The sequence below is a fragment of the Protopterus annectens genome, chromosome 13.part0 (assembly GCF_019279795.1).
Source record: "Protopterus annectens isolate FY-2018-M chromosome 13.part0, PAN1.0, whole genome shotgun sequence".
Classification (NCBI taxonomy): Eukaryota; Metazoa; Chordata; order Ceratodontiformes; family Protopteridae; genus Protopterus; species Protopterus annectens.
The window spans coordinates 208,489,103-208,507,647 of record NC_056747.1 but is presented as its reverse complement, the minus strand read 5'-3'; the positions used below and the strand labels follow the sequence as shown (position 1 = coordinate 208,507,647).

The window sequence follows — 18,545 nt, the reverse complement described above, 5'->3', positions numbered from 1 at the left end:
GCTGTGAGGATTCATGGTTTTAATATTTGCATATGTCATTTAAATGACAAGAACCACCACATGGACATGTACAGACACCTGAACAAGCCTCCCCTGAGCATATACCTAACAAATGTCACAATGTACCTGAATAAGGTATTAAAAATTGACTAATTAAATCTCTGACAGATAACATCTTTAATTCTGAAAGCACATTTATCCAGGAGTTGTAACTTAAGCCTGCCTTTGGCTGTTAGCTTATGACACTTAAGTGCTCTCTAGTTCCATATTAAAACTAATGAATGTCTTCAGGCTATGACATAACTCTTATTGGTGTTTTCCCTCTAGGCTTATTACCAACTGGCTGTTGACAGTTTAACTGACTTCACAGCAAATGTCCAATCTCAGAATCTTGAATCATTCTGAAAACAAACGCAGTTTGACTTTGGCTGTTATTGCACTAACAACTGTAAAATAAATTGTACTGTATGAACTGCAGTCTGTTAGATATTTTGCACAGTTTCCTTAATTTCCAGACCCTGGCTGTTGTCAGGCCAAATTATATTATGCCCATTGACTGACATTCACAGGCTGTTGTATCCAACTCCTTTCAGCTATCTCTGGTAGTAGGAGTCAGTGTCATTTGGAAGCCTATACACAGCAGAAATATCTTTTCATTGTTTGTATCTTTTCTTTTGGATTAAGCAAACTCTGAGCATTGGATTTGTGTTTCTTTTAATATATTCATTAATATTAGATTCACAGGTTCATAGGTAAGTAACTAGGCTAGCTGCCTGTAAGTGGTTTTGCCATTAATAAGGCTACTGCCTATCTATTTGACCTTTTGAGCTGCCTTTTGACATCATACCATGCATATCTTCTTGATTTTTACCCTGAGTTTTATACTGCATGCACTGTATGAAGAGACACAGCAAATGTGTGTGGTGGGTTAGTGATAAGACACTCAGCTCACAACATCAGGATCTTGGAATCGGTGCTGACCTCTTGACCTCTTGTCATGTCACTGTGGCATTTGCTAGTCTTTTTCATGTCTGAGTGGATCTTTTTGGATGTGTTCACCATCATTTCTGTTGTTGTTTGTCTTTTCGGCTTTTCCCGGTTAGGGGTCGCCACAGCAGAACTCAGGTCCGCTAATGATTGGCAGTAGATTTTTATGGTGCCGAGTTGCCAGCCCGATGCCCAACCTTCAACGAAGGCACACCTATTCACATATGTGTTTCGAATGCCACTCGACCATGAGGAGGACATGCAGACTCCGCACAGAAGGCACTCCAGCTGAGAATCAAACGGGAGAACCTCTTACTGTGAGGCAACAATGCTACCGCTGCACCACCACAGCTGTTCACCATAATTTCTGTACAATAGAAATTTCATAAGTCCAATCTGAAATTTTTACACTCAATAACTGTTGCTTCTCCAACTCCAGTTTGTTTTTCCTGATTTCCTGTTCATCATTTAGTGAATTCAGATCATTCCACCTCCTCTCTCCTTTTTTCCTTTGAAAATGTCCCAGTTCACTCAGGTCATGCATTCCCTGCTCATCCTAATCTCCTTCCCCTTCACCTTTATCAGTAAATCTAAGTTCCTTTCATCATACAGCCTTCAGAAAATAACTCTGTATTCCAGATTCAATGCCTGCAGTCCAGGAGAAAACGAAGGAGCCTATCCCAAATACCCTGTTGTCCCATGGGACTGTATGGTATTAAATACATTTTTCCTGATCACACAGAAGGCAATTGAAAGTTGAAGGAATCAAACCCTATACCATAGGAAGTAGCTCATTAACAGGGCATAGCCTTAATCATCTGCACTAACTGCCAGGCAAAGCAGCTACCATACTGTCAAATGACCATAGAAGGACACAAACCTACAACTGTATTATACAAAATCAGATAGTTTAACCTTTAGGTCACATGACTAACCCTGACTAGTGACCTCTACAATGGAAAAGTTAGTTTATCATTATATTCCATTCTCCTGAAAATGCATCTCAGCTTCGTGCAAGGCTTAGATGGTGCATTTTTTCCTTTCATACTTAGTGGTTCATTACTGGGATAATTACCAAAGCAGTACCTTTGCCAAGGTCTTATTCCTCGAGGCACAGAGTAGCAGATTGCTGCCCCCAACACTACATGCCACCTCCCAGCTATCTTGTAGTCCTCTAGAAATGTTAATTTCTTCCTCGGGATCTTTCCCATTAAATTGACATGGATGTCAGTCTTATTAGTTTGTAGTTTTCAGGGATGATTCCAATGTGCCTGTTGTAGAATGCCAGTAATGTAGCTTTCTCCGTCATCTATATAGTGATTAATTGAACACTTCCATCTAGTTATACATTCCAAAATTGAAACATTTCTTCCAAGGAATTTGTCATCAAATGACATCATTTCTTGTCAGCATACTTCTTATTGCTTAACAACAGTTCCAAACTACTGTAGCAAAGCCCTTGCCTACCAGCTTTTCTTACAGTTACATTGATGCATGCTCCATAGTAATGAGAGATTCTGTTTCTGTTGCTCTGTGGGCCTGTACTAGTGGAGTAAGGGAACTTCACCTTGTGTCCTGTTTGGAGTTCTACCATTCATTTTAACTACCACTACAAAACATGATTTTTAAAATAATACTAGAAGTGTACTTTCATAGGTTCATATGTGAATACTGGACCAACTGCCTGAATAGCTATTTTAAGTCTAATCAATAACCTGAGGTCAGAATCAAACTCAAACTTTCATTGCTGCCATGTAAATTAATGAAATAAGCATCAGTGCAAACTCTGTAGTAAACACTGATTTCTTGAAGCCACTGTAAGCAAAGAGGACATAATTTCCAAATAACATTTAGATGTATAAATAGCATCCTGCGGCTGATTGCCTATTGTTAAGAGATTTAGAATGAAGATAAGAACCCAAACTTTTCTGTTACTCAGTCATGGCCAAAAATCCTTTTTTCTATGAAACTAATTAATGCAAAACATATTTTGAAGCCTCTCCCATTTTTATATCTGTTTTAACAGTTCAATAATGCTGCAACTGGGTTTACTTTGTAAAAAACTTTGTGAAACAGTTAAAATACTGTGAGGTCTGAGAACAGTTTTTAATGTTGGACAGACTGACAATTATTATAAAAAATATATGTAGTGTATAATGTATGTAAATGAAGAACAAATGTTAATATGGTTTCATTTGGTTTCTTCTCTATTAATGTTTCTCTGTCTGTGTCATAAGTGCTAATTTAATAAAGGTGTTAAAAAAAAGGATGAGTCATTCTAATACAAACTTAAAAATGCATCTGTGTAAATTTCTGTAGCAAGAACATATTCTTTATTTAGTCAATGCTGTCAGCACATTTTCATAAAAGGAGATCATTTCTACAGAATGTCCGAAGTCGTACTTCAGCTGAATCCAGTGTGGTACTGACAGAAATGATGATAAAAAATGTTACTTATGTGCCATACAGGGTTCAATAAGATAGTGTGACAACTCTACCCTACCAGAATGATGTCTGAAATTAAGCACGTAGAACACAGGGCACCACTAAATGAACTTACTTTGCAATGATATTGTTTTTATCATTGTTTCTGCAGGTGCTTTCGAAATGATTATGAATATAGTAATAGGCTTGTTTTGTGCAATTTATATTCCTAATCTCTGTTTAATGTATTTTATCTTACTTTCATGACGCTCCAACTGGTTTAGATGCTTTTGCTACTATAATGTCTATCTGTTCTGATTTATAGTCCTGGCTATTAATCAGTTATCAACATTTCAAAGTGATCAGCAGTTTATAAGAACAAGAGAAATTGTAAAAACTTTATCTTGTCAGAAATAAAACAGATTTCTGCTGATTCTGAACACTTGCAGATCAGTTTCAAAATCTGCATTATTGTTGCATAATATTTTTCTCCAAAACTAATGATTTGCTGCCCTCTTTCCAGATATTGGCACTCAACAGGAGACTACCACAGTTATCTATTAAAACATAACATTTACTATGCCATTACAATATGGTGCTGGTTTCTGACCTTAGTCATGTATTGTTCTTATAGTGCTGGTTTCTGACCTTAGTCATGTATTGTTCTTATAGTGCTGGTTTCTGACTCCTGTCATGTATTCTTCTTATAGTGCTGGTTTCTGACTCCTGTCATGTATTCTTCTTGACTCCTAGGTGTGGTGTTCCATTATCGGGCTTCAGGAAATAGATATACACTGAACTTTGAGGAAGCCAAGCAAGCATGTCATGAAAACTCAGCAGTGTTGGCTACTCCTCAACATCTGCAGGCTGCCTTTGAAGAGGGTTACGACAACTGTGATGCTGGCTGGCTATCTGATCAGACAGTTAGGTAAGTAAAAGGGGAGGCTATGGACATTGAGAAGTAGCAAATTACCTAATGATAAGATGAAAATATAATGAAAAATAACAGTTATTTAATGATAAAGATGATAAGGGCATTATTACATAACATTAATGTGAGAATTCCTTTTTGGAAACTTTGTCTGCAAGCCTTTTAACATCTGAATGTTTTCTTCTTAATATATGTGTCTGTATAAATAATGACAAATTAATTTCAGGGTTTGCTCCAACAATTTTTCTGTCACTATAAAGTATTCACTCTGTATGTTTATTGTAAAGAAAGGTGCAGAACAAAATGAGAAGAAATTTAACATGAATCCAGTATGGCAGCTCAAATTAAGACATAACATGCTAACTAATGCAGGTAGGAAGCAAAAAATGGGGGGGGGGGGGCAATAAAACATTAATAGTAACAGTTGAGGAAAGCAATAAACATTTATAACCAAACCTAGATAAATACATACATGCATGCAAACTAAAATGAACTGTTCCAATAATGTTTAAAAGATGTTTTTTAATTCTTTTATTCCACTTGAGCTGTAGAGGTTTATACTCTTTTTGACAAAATCAAGATATACCTTCGCATTTATAACAAATGTTCTTAATTTTGACACCATCAAGGTTACTAAGGAAATGTAAAAGACAAACAGATGATATCAAACATATGTTTATAGTGGTGATGTTTTTTTGAATTCTAGGTCCTCAATGAGATTTATAAGTGATAAACACAGTAAATATTAATATTAATTGTGTAATATTTTATAAATAACTTACAATATCTCAGTAACCACTCAGGGTACACACACAATGTTAACTGCATTTTGTGTATCCATCTGTAAGCTTTCATATGAGGCTAAGCATTACTTGTTTGATTTGGAAAAACATGCAAATTATGACAGTATAAACAAATACTGTATAAATAGCAATTAATTTTTCTTGAGCGTTTCTAGGCAGAGATCAAATATCAGAGCAGTTGTTTTGCCCATTATAAACACCTGAAGCCGACATCTTTCAGTACCTTATATCTGGTAAGGTTTTGGAACTATTAATATAAATATGAACAAGCTATATTAGATACTTAGAAGCAACAGCAGGGTAAAACTGTAGAATCACCTGGGGGCATCACCAGGCTGTAATGAATTAATATTCCCCTACCATCTCAGTGGCAGCAAGCTTTCTAGATAAGAACTAAATGTAAAATATTACATTAAATAAATAAACAAGACCACTAGAAACATGTGCCATTTTCTACAAGTAATCCAGTTATTTTACTCTGGTTAATTGTCTTGCTCAAACTGTCATCCTGTATGCAAACGGTAATTGTTGGGCTTCAACTGCTATTTGCTAAGTATAACTCATCTGCAGGCCATTCACATTACGTTGTACAGTTAGAATGTGTTCCAGGTATAGCAATCAGCTGAATGGATTCTCCAGCCCTTTTCATTGATATAACATGTTGGGACATCTTGAAGTGCAGAGGCAATATGGTAATTTTGCTCATAAGCAAATGGTCACATGACAGGAAGAGTGAGAGCTAACTGATTGCAAGATGTACACCAAACATGCCACATGTTCCACAGTCAGTCTTTGTGGAACTTGTATCACTATGAGGACAGATTAAGTTTAGCTCATTTGCTTATAAATCCCCAGAAGGGGTTGCAAGGAGGGAAATGTAGGTAGGCTGTATACAGTCAACTTACTGAGACCTCCAGTAAGCAGTGATCCATCTCTACTGAAATCCAAATTCAGACAGCATGAATGCATATCTTCTAGGTCCTACTGATCTTTTTTAACTCAAAGCGCTGCAGGAAGCTAGTTACAACCTGACCACTTTTCAGACTCAGCAGACAAGTCTTGGATACTTTATACTTCAGACCTACTAAGAGATTTTCCATCACTTCAGAGTTTTACAAGAAAGAAAACTTCCAGCCTATTTATGAGTTGCAGTTTTCCTTTAGGGAAAATATGAGATGCTTAATTGTCACCTGAGTCTGCAATGCTCAATATATCAGTAACGCTCAAAATGCAACTCACCAAAAGGTTTTATCCATTGAGGGTGCCCAACATTCCCCTTGCAGGGGAGACATTTGCACTGCCTGCTCTAATAAAACTAACTATGAGATTGACAAACCCAAAATCAAGTTCTATTTGCTATTGGAAAATTGCTCATTTTGTCAGTCAGCCTTGGATAAAATGGACTTTGTGTATAATGGCAATGGCTAATGAACCAACAATATCCTGGTTCTCTCAGGGATATGGTACAGAAAATTACCAAAGTTATGTTTAGTGACTGCAAATGCTGAGATATCTTTAGACCAAGTCAGGGAAACAGTTGCAGCTTGCCCAGTAGCTCAATGTGTCTTATTCAAGAGTCTTCATAAGGTGCACTCCAAATACAATATCTAGGTAAGGGGGAGGAGGTAGAAATTATTTTGACTAAACTATGGCCCTTCTAATGCTCATGAGACAAGTCTATTTGTAAGTGCTAGCTATAAATTAGATCTCATATCATATTTGTATTCCTTGGCATATCATTCTGTGCTTTCTTCTTTGGCAGGAGTAGAAAATGTTCCTCTTCCATTTAACGGTCTATTACAAAGTGCACTCATATTGCTGAAGGTTTTGAATCGTAACTGAAACTGAGACAACCATTTCACGCAATCGAAAAAACTTTCATTCTGATTGCTGATCTCCCATCTGGCAGCCCCTTTCCCAGGGGCATGTAGACATTTTATTGCCCCCCCCCCCACAGAATGCAAAACTAGACTGAGTACCCATTCCCTTTGTAAGAATGTAGCAAAGCATTCCCCTGATATGCAAATACTCCTAAAGTAAATATCTGCTTATATAGGATTAGTTTTAAGTCTTGTCATACAAAGAATCAGGAAGCAAAACATTTAAACATCTAAATGTTGCTGCCATTTTAACTTCACCAAATGTGCAATATTTGTAATGCCATGGTAGGAAAGGTTATAATTCACAAGTAAGGGCATATTTGAAGTTCGTAACATTTGTATTGCTTAAGCCTTTGATATTCGCATGAGTTCTTAATTGACGAGTTCTTCCGAGTATTAGGCATTTGTAATTTATCTAAATTAAGTTTATGTGATCAAAGCGTGATTGAATTAATGTACAGTATGATGTGTATGACATTTTCAGTGAAATGCGGTGTTAAATTCCATTAACAAGAAGAGTGCGTGAGTTTTACAAGAACACAGCTTCTAAGAATGCACTTCAATTGCAAAGGAATAATCAGGATAACTGGCAACTGTTTGAATGTATTCATAGTTTCAACAGAGATTCAATCAGCGCACAACTTCAAGGTCTTGCTTTTCGGCAGCTGCTCAAAAGACTTCGTAGGCAGGCTTAATTTTTTCATTTAATTTTAAAAGGGTTTTGAACAGTGTAGTTATGCATATATTTTTTTTTTTTTTTGCATGAGTCAGATTCATTCTGGCTGTTTTGATTTATTTACACACAACATCCTCTGTATGCACTTGAAATATAAGGTAAACTAAACATATTTTTTAAATTACAGAGATAAAAAATGGAAAATAAAATTATGTAATTTAAAGAACAAGTTTGATCATCCATGAAGCAGAATGCCTTACAAAGACACAATGTAAGATGATTTAGCAAATAACCTATAACTGGATGTTGGTAAATCAAGCATTGCCCACACCCAACCATGGCTTATTGCTACTATGCATTGTATTCATTTTGCAAAATACTGTGTATTTTATAATTTTTTATGTTTTCATGTTTTTATTTTGGCTGTAGCTATGTGTGTGCACTCTTGAGGCCAAGAGGACATCATCTGCAAACAACAGTGATCCAGGAACTACATTCCAAACTAGATTTTCCCTAAATCTTATCTGCACCCTTGCTAGCCTCTCCATGAAACTTAGAAACAGGAAGGAAGAAAAAATGTACCCTTGGCTGAGTCATGTGCTCACTTTTAATATAACTGTAGAAATGCAAAACCGGAAGACTGCTGTGAGCAAAAAACCCAAATTTAATGAAGCGCTTTTTGTCTGCCTCTATGGACAGACTTCTTCAGATAAAATAAAATAGTAAATCACTTCCTTTATAAACTCTAAGTCACATGTATTAAAGCAACCAATCATCCAGGTAAAATGAGAGTGTTTACAAGTGCTAAGCAACAAGTACTACATGAATGAAATACTTGTTATGTACTACACAGTCACTATGTTAAATTGTTAACTTTTTAATAACAGATTCTGGTATTTTATTTTAGGTTAGTGTTATATTTCATGCACTGCAACTTTAAATAACAGAGGACTGTAGTACTGGTTGCTTAGCACTTGTAAACAATCTCATTTTACCTGGATGATTGGTTGTTTTAATACATGTGACTTAGTAGATTTTATAAAGGAAGTGATTTACTATTTTATTTTATTTGAAGAAGTCTGTCCATAGAGGCAGACAAAAAGCGTTTCATTAAATTTGTTTTTTGCTCACAGCAGTGTTCCAGTTTTGCTTTTCTAGTTAGTTTTCTTAATTTTCCATTTTTCTGTGCTCACTTTTAATATATTTGACTTGATGCCAAGCATGCGGATCAACTCTTGACCACAAATACAACAACTAAATGATAATTTCAAGGGTGCCAGAACCACGTACTGTTTGTACTTTCATGGCAAGCAGTAGAAAATAAATAACTGGGCTGATCCCCTTTACAGCCGATGCCTGGGAGCACCTCTCACAATACATTTTGCAGAGAGGCAATCATATGCTTTATCCATGCCTTCGAAGCTCATATATAATATCTCTGCAAGAACCAAGAAATAATGCAATGCTTTACTGCTTGGAAGGAATTTGCATTATTCCTCCTGGCATGAGCTTTCCCAGGTAGACTGAAGAGTCTGGCCTGTCTATAATTAGAACACTTCCTCCTTTGCCATTCTAGGGGTACTGCTCCCACATTCTACACCACATTGGAAAGACACATCATCTCAGTGGCATGCAGCATCTTCAGCACATCTGGCCAGATTTTATCTGCTCCTGCAGCCTTGTTATTGCAAAGGTGTTTGATCTCCATGGTGGCATTGCCTACAGGAATGGGTCCAATTTCTCAAGTAGCTTCTGGCATTGCCTCTACAGAGGAGGTATGCATACTGGGTTTAAGAGTTTGTCAATGCATTCTTACTACTACTTCCACCTCCTGATATTGCCCCCAGTCAAAGACAGCATTTCTTCTGTCTTGCTGATAACAGACCAGGTAATGTCATAACCGACCCTTCATGGTTCACCTGATGGTTTGTTTAATTTCTTTGAGGCCATCTGAAAGACATTCTCCATTGTCTTGCCAAATTCCACCATCACATAGTAATTGATTTTGGCAACTACCTTAGCTTTTGCCTTCCTGGCCTGTCTGTACCCGTCAGTGATATCTGGCAACCTCTTACCAGCACTCCACAAAAGGCTTCTTTCTTTAATGTGATTGCTTCCATTGACAATGGTGTCCACCAACTGGTCCTAGTTTGCTACCATGAAAAGCACTTATAACTTTTTGGTCACAGTTCCTTTCTATCATCTTAATTTCTGAAGTCTTCAAAAGGGTCCATTCAGACTTCATGCCCATGAATTCCCTTAGAGTAAGGGAAAAGCTCTTGCACATGTGAAGGGGTTTGAATTATTCCCATACAGAAGCACCTGCTAGATATTCTCAGGGCACCCTCACTCATTTTTAGGTTTCTTGCCTCTATCTAATTGTTACCCCATTCATCTGAACCGTCTCACTACTATGTGGTGGTGAACTGACAACTGAGAACATGTCTGCATGCAAATGACCAGAATATACAACATCAGATCTGATAACACAATTACAATGCCAATTGTTGACTTTTGACAGAAGGCAACTTGATACCAGGTGCATATATTAACTGCATTATGTTTAAACATCATGTTTTTATGTATAGTCCATGACTATCACAGAAGCCCATTAAGAATACCACATTTGGATTTAGATCAGGAAAGATGTGCTTCCCAGTTACTCCCCTCAAGGCAATGACCTCATTCCATCCATGAGCATTAAAGTCTCCCAGTAGACTCAATTCTACAGGAGAAAACACTTGGTTTCCAAGAAAGGCTGAATGCTCTGAAGACCAGTTAGTCGCTTATGTAAAATAACAGTTAAAGCTTTACTTTGTGTTGGTCACAGTCACATTATGACATCCCACTCATACACCAGTATAAACATCAAGTGTAACGCATGCATCTAAGTGCTTTTGCATATCCTGATACCTACCAAAGACTGCTCCTGAGGGGAACCTCCAGACCTGGAGAATGATTTGCCCTGATCGTGACTTATTGTACAAGGCCAATACTGTGAGTAGAGATGAGACCAACTATGTACAGCTCTCTTCAACTTTTTTACACAAGATCCAGCTTTCTCACCGGTAGGTGAAGTGACATTCCCCATCCTAAGAGCCAGTCACTTTACACAAGAAACCCACTAATCAACACCATCTCCAGGGGTGCATTATGTTATCCCTGATCATCACAATGGTTTTGAATTATTTAAATTATGTTGAACCATGGAAATCAGCATTTTTGACTGTTGTTTGCCTGATCAACTTTTAGCCCAAATTGCTAAGAGTAACCCTATCAGGAGCACAAAACTGTTGACCATGGTGCTTTAAGGAGGCATGGGTGCACAAACACTTCATCTGTGTCATATCCATGACTGAAGGAGGGTCATGTACAAAATGTATCCAAAAATACTTACAGTACTAAAGTATTCACTGCATTCTGTCTAAGCTGTGCTAATTGAAATGTAAAAGAAAAACACACAAAAGCACATTAGGGCTAGTTAACACAAGAAAAAAGGGGGTAGGTGAGAATGGGGATTTTGTAATAATAAAGTTCTTGTAACACAATGGTCTGGGTACATCCAGATATGAAATTATTCTTTTATTAGGTGTGGGCAAAAACTTTAAAATTACAATGACAGTAGAACAATCACTATGGTGGTTAAATTGTTAAGATATATGCCCAATAGCTCTAGGGTCTGCCGCTCAAGTCTGATCTCTGAACACTTACTATGTGTTATGTGTATATTCTTCCCATGACAATGTATGTTTTTATAGGATATTATTTTCTTCTCAAGAAAGCAAAAACTGTAACACCAATTTGATAAAAATGTAATTAAATCACCAAAAATCATTAAATTAAAAGAGAAAAGAGCTATTCAAAATCCCCAGGATCAGAGACTTTATTAAAACTGGGTACAATGCAATGCATTGGAGCTTCCATAGACTGAATGTTTTTCAAAAATGTTTTCAGACTGACATAATAATTATGCATTGATTTTTATAGTTTATGACAGTATTGCCCTTATTGCCAGTTCTCTTTCATAAATGTTTAATCATTCCATTTCTACCACTTTCCTATATTGTGTTTGTTTAATTTATTTATTTAATATATTTATGTATTTCTTTGTTTGTTTATATGATAACTGGGTTGATGGGCAGGTACAGGACCACTTCCTGGCCCTTTCAGCAAAGACATTACAAACATTCAATATCTGGTTTAATTACGCACATATTTAGTGTAATCCATACAGAGGTAATTATCAACCATATAAAAGTGGAAGTTGTTTACATTAAGTTGTCATTGCAGCTTATAAAGATATTAAAGCAGTAGCAGGTGCTTACTATAACTGAATGCAATAAAGAAAGCAAAGCATTAGTAAGAATCTTAAGCAACACATTCATAGTAATTAGAAGGGATGAAGTGACAGTATAGTGATGGCAAGATATTAGTAATTTAAATATAATGGAGGTAGCTATCAAGTACTACAGAGGAAGATTATGATGAGATGTAAGGAAGAGAGAGGGGGTAAAACAAAACAGATTGAGATAAAATGAGAGTGTATATATATCTATGAGATATTTACAATAGGTATAGATGTGTAAACAGCAGTCATTATTCTGCAGCTTTTTCTATTCTGAAGTCATGAAGATAGCCATCATGATGTTATTCTGTTAGCTGATGTCCCTAAAACATGTGCTTGTATACTGTTCCTGAAAAAAAATATTTAACTTTTTTCTTGCAGAGTAATACATTATATGTTGTTGTAACCTCTAATGGTAGGTTGCTTCTGAGATATAAGGGAAAGTTTGTAAAAAGCTTTTTCACATGTAGTTAGTATGAATGAAGGCCAGTACAGGTGTAGTGAAAAGTTATTTTGCATGGTATATGAAGGTTCCAAAACATTTCATGTGTTAAAAACAAGAGGGTAGAGTTATTCATTAAATAATTTATATTTTAATGTGTTTAGGAGATATGAGAACCTTCAGGAGATATGAAACCAATTTGCCTGTTGAATAGCAGTGCAGCGATGATCAAAGTAGTTTGACAGGTTTCTTGAATAGAATGTCTTTATTTGTAGTAGTTTATATCACAGATGTATTTTTTTGTCTCTTGGACCTCATTTGTACCTGCCTGGTCCCCACTGCCCCACTTGTCCATACCAAGTCTACCAGCCATTCATAGGTTCATAGGTAGGTACTAGGCTTTCGGCCCTATGGCCCATACAAGCCTAGCCAAAAAATGTACCCTGGCTTTTGCCACCCAAGAAAATTATTTTCCTGTACCCCTATCGAGCAGAGTCACAGAAGTGATCCCCGGGGTGAATTTCCCATTTCCCATCCAATCATCAAGACTTTTCTTGAAGAGTGCTAATGCTGTTTGACATAGATAGGTAGTCTGTTCCAGAGTATGGGAAGTCTCTGGGACAGGAATCTATCCCTCCAGCATGTTCTGTTTATTGTGGTGACAAGGTTAAGGTCCCTAGAGCGTGTAGCTCAGAGGGATTGGGATTTCTTTAAGTGGAGCATGTCCAACAGCTCTGGGTTTGACATAGCTTTGTATATTAGGCAGAGATCGCCCCTGAGTAGGCGATATGCGATGGAGTAAAGCTGTAGTTTTTTTAGACGGTCTGCATAGGGCATATATTTGAGGCCAGTAATCCTCTTTGTGAGGTATTTCTGTGGTCTTTCCAGTTGTTGTAGATGCCTTGTGAGGTACATACCAAAAGGGGTGTTGTACTCTATAATGGGTCTAATGAGTGATGAGTAGAGGGGAACAATGACCTCTTTTTTTCTGGATGAGAATCCTTTTGTGATGAGATGAGCCACGTAGAAGGATTTCCTGACCACTGTGGTGATGTGATTATCAAAGGAGAGACTACTGTCCACCTGTGTCCCAAGGTCTCTTATCACATTTTCGGCATTAAGTAGACTACCAGCTATGTGGTAGTTCATGGGTACAGAGTTTTTGCCAAAGGGGATGACAATACACTTTTTGGCATTGAACTTCAGGCCATGGCTTTGACACCAGGTATCTGTCTCACTGAGGCCCTTTTGTAGTTTGTCCACATCATTAGGAGTTTCGATTATGGCTCCTAGTTTGCAGTCATCTGCAAACTTTGTTAGCTAAAGACCTTCTGTGTTGGCCTGCACTTCAGAGAAGTAGATACCAAACAGGAGAGGACCCAGGACTGAACCCTGTGGTACTCCACTTGTCACTGGTCTGATGTCGGATTTGGAATCCGCTACTTTCACAGTGTGGGTTCTGTCCATGAGCCAGTTGGCAACCCATCTTGTGACATAGGGATTTATACCTAGTTTAGTGAGCTTATCTATAATTCCAGAGTGGGGGATGGTGTCGAAAGCCTTGGCGAGATCTAGATAAGCTGTGTGAACCATTTTACCCTGATCTATGGCTTTGGTGACTGCTTCAAAGAAGTCAATCAGGTTTAGGAGACGTGATCTGCCTTTTACAAATCCAAACTGTGTAGGGTCCAGAATTTGGAGATTACCAATGTCTTTGTTTATGAGTTCCATGATGATACGTTCCATGGCCTTGCAGACCAGGCTCGTCAGGCTAATGGGGCGGTAGTTCCAGGGGTCCGTCGTGGCTCCCCCTTTGTGGAGTGGGATAACTGTCATGGTGCGCCATTCAGTGGGTACAAAGCCTGAGGTGAGGCTATGATTGAACATGGTACTTAGGTAGGGTGCCAGTTCATTCTGTAGTTTGTGTAGAACGCAGCCTGGGATATTGTCAGGTCCCATGGATGCTGTGTTCTTGGCTTTGGAGAGTGTGTTTTTTACCTGTGCAGCCGTGATTATAGGAAATTTGCATTCTTCAGGTATAGAGATGGGCCCTCTAGTGGGTGAGAGGGGAGTAAAGTTAGCACTGAGCCTATCTGCTAGGATGTTGGCAATATCAGTTGGTTCTGTATATTTAGTGCCATTATGCTGTAACTCAGAGCAGATCTGAGTGTTCCCATTTAGATTCTTGACATAGCTATAGAATGCTTTGTGGTTGTCTTTAGACTCGGTGGCAATTTTGTTTTCGTAACTAGCTTTGGAGGATTTTATGAGGGATCTCAGCTTCTTACTGAGGTTGACCAGGGAGTTCCTCCAGTTATGGGATTTTACTCTTTTTTGCAACAGTTTCTTTCTTCTGTTGTAGAGTTTGTTTATGGCAGAGGTCCACCATATTGGCTTCCTTTTTTTAGAGGATAACATCTTGGTTCTATTAGGGATAGCATGATCCATACACTCGTGTAAGTGCTTATAAAGTGCATTTGTGTAGGATTCGGCAGTCATACCTCTATTGTCCGTCTGCATGGGTGTCATGAAGTTTGCCACTTCTGTCTTAAGAAGTGTGAAGTTGGCTTTTGAGAAGTTTTTTACGATGGTTTCCCTAATTGGGGCTGGGGGTGGGATGTGGATGGCTAGGCTGATTAGCTTGTGGTCGGATCTGACCAACAAGGAATTGACCTCTGGTGTGGAACACTGGCTTCCCATGTTGGTAATGACCAGGTCTGGGATATTGCTGCCCCTGGTGGGGGTGTGAATAAGTTGATTCAAGGCGTTGGAATTTATGAATTCTAGAAAACGTTGAGCAAAAGAGTTGGTACATGAGTAGTTTTCCCAGTTAATGGTGGGGTAGTTGAAATCGCCCATTATTAGGGTGTTGGGTTGTACCCTAATACTTTCCAGTGTATCAAGAAATGAGGAGTGTGAATCCTGGGGCATGGTGGGGGGTCTGTAGCAAGCTACAATTTGGATTGCGGTCTTGCCCAGAGTTAGTTGCACTTGGATAATCTCGGATGCATTATGCTGTGCAACTAGCCTGGAGGTGTGGATATCCTTAATGAATATGGACATGCCTCCGCCTTTAGTGCTTCTTTCTGGGTTAGGTGACCGAAAGGTCTGGTATGAATTGAAGCCTGGTAATGCAGGGGTGCTCTCTGGAGCTTTGAACCAGGTCTCTGTCACTGCACAGATGTCAATGTTCTCCATTTTAAGGAGTGCCTCGAGTGAGTGCATTTTGAGGTTTAGACTTCTAGCATTGAGTAGCATTACCCTCAGATTTTGCTTGCTTGTACCTGTTACGGTGGTGAATTTGTCATTTGAACCTTGCCTAAAAAAGGCACTATAGGGGTTGCAAGAGTCTTAGCCAGTATCCGGAATCCTAAGGGCGACAGGTGCAGGCCATCTCTGGCAAAGCATCATGGACTGTCAATCATGTCGTCCCAGGCAGACAAATACTGGATCCCCTTAGAATGACACCAGAAGCTTAGCCAATTGTTGAAGTCAATCATTTTGTCCTTGTAATGGGATATCATTCTGGGTGATGGCAGGATGCTACTCAGGGTTAGGGTCATACCTGTCTGGGATACAAGATCGGAGAGTTCCTCCATGTCTCTTTTCATGTAGTCCAGGGAGGTATGTCTCAGGTCATTCACACCAACATGGACAATGACAGTGTCATATTTGTACTTATTGTGGAGTGACCTGAGTGCATGCGTTATGTGGCGGATCCTGGCACCTGACAGGCAGCTGACAGTTACTTTCTCCTTGTTTAGTCTAGTGAGTGGAACATCAGTGTGCCTGACTATAGAGTCACCTATGACTAGAGTGTTGGGTACGTTGAGTGGCACACTGAGTTTGTGGGCTATGTGTCATTTGGGTTGTGTTGGAGGGTTGAGTTTGCTTGCATTTATGTTTTGGATGTCCCTGATGCTTGGACAGGTTTTTATTGAGAGCATCCGCGAATGTAGGTGTGTGTTTTGTGTTTCTATGTGTGTGTGTGTGTTTTGGTGGTGTATGTTTTGAGGGACTATGTGATGAGTGTGATGCAGTGCGAGTGTTTACCTTCTCCTCTTGACTGTCTAGTCCATTCTTGGGTGAAGAGAGCTTTGCTTCCAGTTTGGCTATATAAGTGCATCTCTCACAGGTTGTAGTGTTGGGTGGTAGGAGGAGAAGGTTGTCTGTGTACATGAGGCAATTGCTGCATTGCCCCAAGATGCCCAGATTCATCAGGTAGACAGGAGAAATCACCTACTAACCCCTTGCTGGCGGTTGGTTGTGGATTCTACATATGTCTTGGTGGCCTGACTCATCTCTGCTTCAATCTGTGTACTTTTTTGTTTGTTTTTTGTTTATGCCCTACCCACTTTCCTTTTGTTCAGATACTAAAGCACTAACTGGTAGGGCATATTTAAGTCTTGGTAATAGTGCACTGATAGTGATGACCTCTCTGGATGTGCAGGTTGATAGATGTGAAATGTTGTAGGCTACCTTTAGCTGTTGCATGATTTTGGAGGTAATATTCTCCAAGTGTGGAATGGGAGTGTGTCATCTAAAAGAATACCAAGCATCATTGCTGTTTGTTAAATGGAAGAGTGGTCCCAGAGGGATCTGTGATGACTGATACAGATGGGTTTGCAAGTCTTTTTATAGTCTCAGTGAGCTCAACAGTAATTTTTTTGGAGTTAATAGTTAGTTTGTTCAGCATTAGATAGGTCCAGATTAGTGAGAAGTCATTTTGTAGTAGAGGAGGTTGTGCTGATAAGAAGTAACCAGCTGTGATTACCATGTCATCAGCATTCACGGTAAGATTTAAGTTTAGTAAGTCCCAGGGTTGTTTGTCTTTTGGCTTTTTCCCGGTACGGGGTAGCCACAGTGGAACTCCGGTCCGCTAATGATTGGCAGTAGATTTTTACAAAACGCTGAGGTGCCAGCTCGACGCCCAACCTTCAACGAAGACACGCCCATTTACACACGCATGTCTTTTCGAACGCTACCCAACCGTGGGAAGGACATGCAGACTCCACACAGAAGGCACTCCCAAGCCAAGCCGAGAATCGAACGGGAGAACCTCTTGCTGTGAGATAACAACGCTACCGCCATACCACCGCAGTAAGTCCCAGGGGAGGGAGTGAAAATAGCAGTGGCCTTAATAGCAAGCCTGGTGACCCTAACACTAAGCCTTTGTGGTACTTTAGATGTAAAATTGGTAGTTGGTAAGAAGCAGTTATTGCCTGGTTCTATTAAAGAGCTCTTAAATAAATCAAGTGTTTGCTTACTATGAAAAACATCATATGTAAGTTTTGGATAATGTATTGAAATTTCTGACTTTATTTCTTTTTTTTTAAATTCCAGTGATTCACACCATCCCATCTCATCACTGCACCCCTTAAAGGAAAAAAAAAAATAGTAAGAGAAAGTAACAAGACAAATTATAGATTTTATGAATTTCTATGCACATTTTTGATAATATCCATGGCCTCCAGGCTAGATATAACATCATGCTACCAGGCTTCTTACAAAATATGTTCCCACAATATTACATGAAGGCCTTGTAGGTCTCTTGGATGTTTGACTCTGATAACCACTCTCTCCTGCTGGTTAACGCAGTAGATGATTTCAAGTATGAATGCGTGTAGCCCGACACTACAAAATAATTATCCCTCTAATAAATTACCAGGCAGTGTGTTTGTGGGAAATCATATAAATCAGCTTCATTCATGATAAATTTATTCAGATGGACATAATATTACCTGTGAACTTTCTGTGGCCCAACTAAATAATGCATTGTCACTATTTCCAGTAACCAAAGCATATATTGAACCAATATAACTTTAAGAACTTAAAGAAACTTTAACCCCAATAACTTCCAAGCTGAGCTAAAAGAATGTGATTGGTCACCTATAAAATACCTCCCACTTGACGAAGCAACAAACTACTTTAACTCAAAATTTTGAACAATCCTTAACCACCATGCACCATAGCGTTCTATCAAAATTAAATCTAAACCCGCCCCATGGCTTACAAAGAAAACCAGGCAGAAAATTTAACAGAGAAATAAAGTTTGGG

General features: G+C 38.6%; 1 protein-coding gene across 1 annotated transcript in view; it reads left to right on the top strand.

The window, feature by feature from the left end:
• Positions 1 to 18,545, top strand: part of LOC122787159 (versican core protein-like) — a 2,083,348-nt gene that overhangs the window by 880,281 nt on the left and 1,184,522 nt on the right. Inside the window, exon 4 of the mRNA XM_044053735.1 lies at positions 4,165 to 4,339. Within this exon, the coding sequence (XP_043909670.1) occupies positions 4,165 to 4,339 (175 nt within the window). The remainder of the gene's footprint in view (positions 1 to 4,164; positions 4,340 to 18,545) is intronic.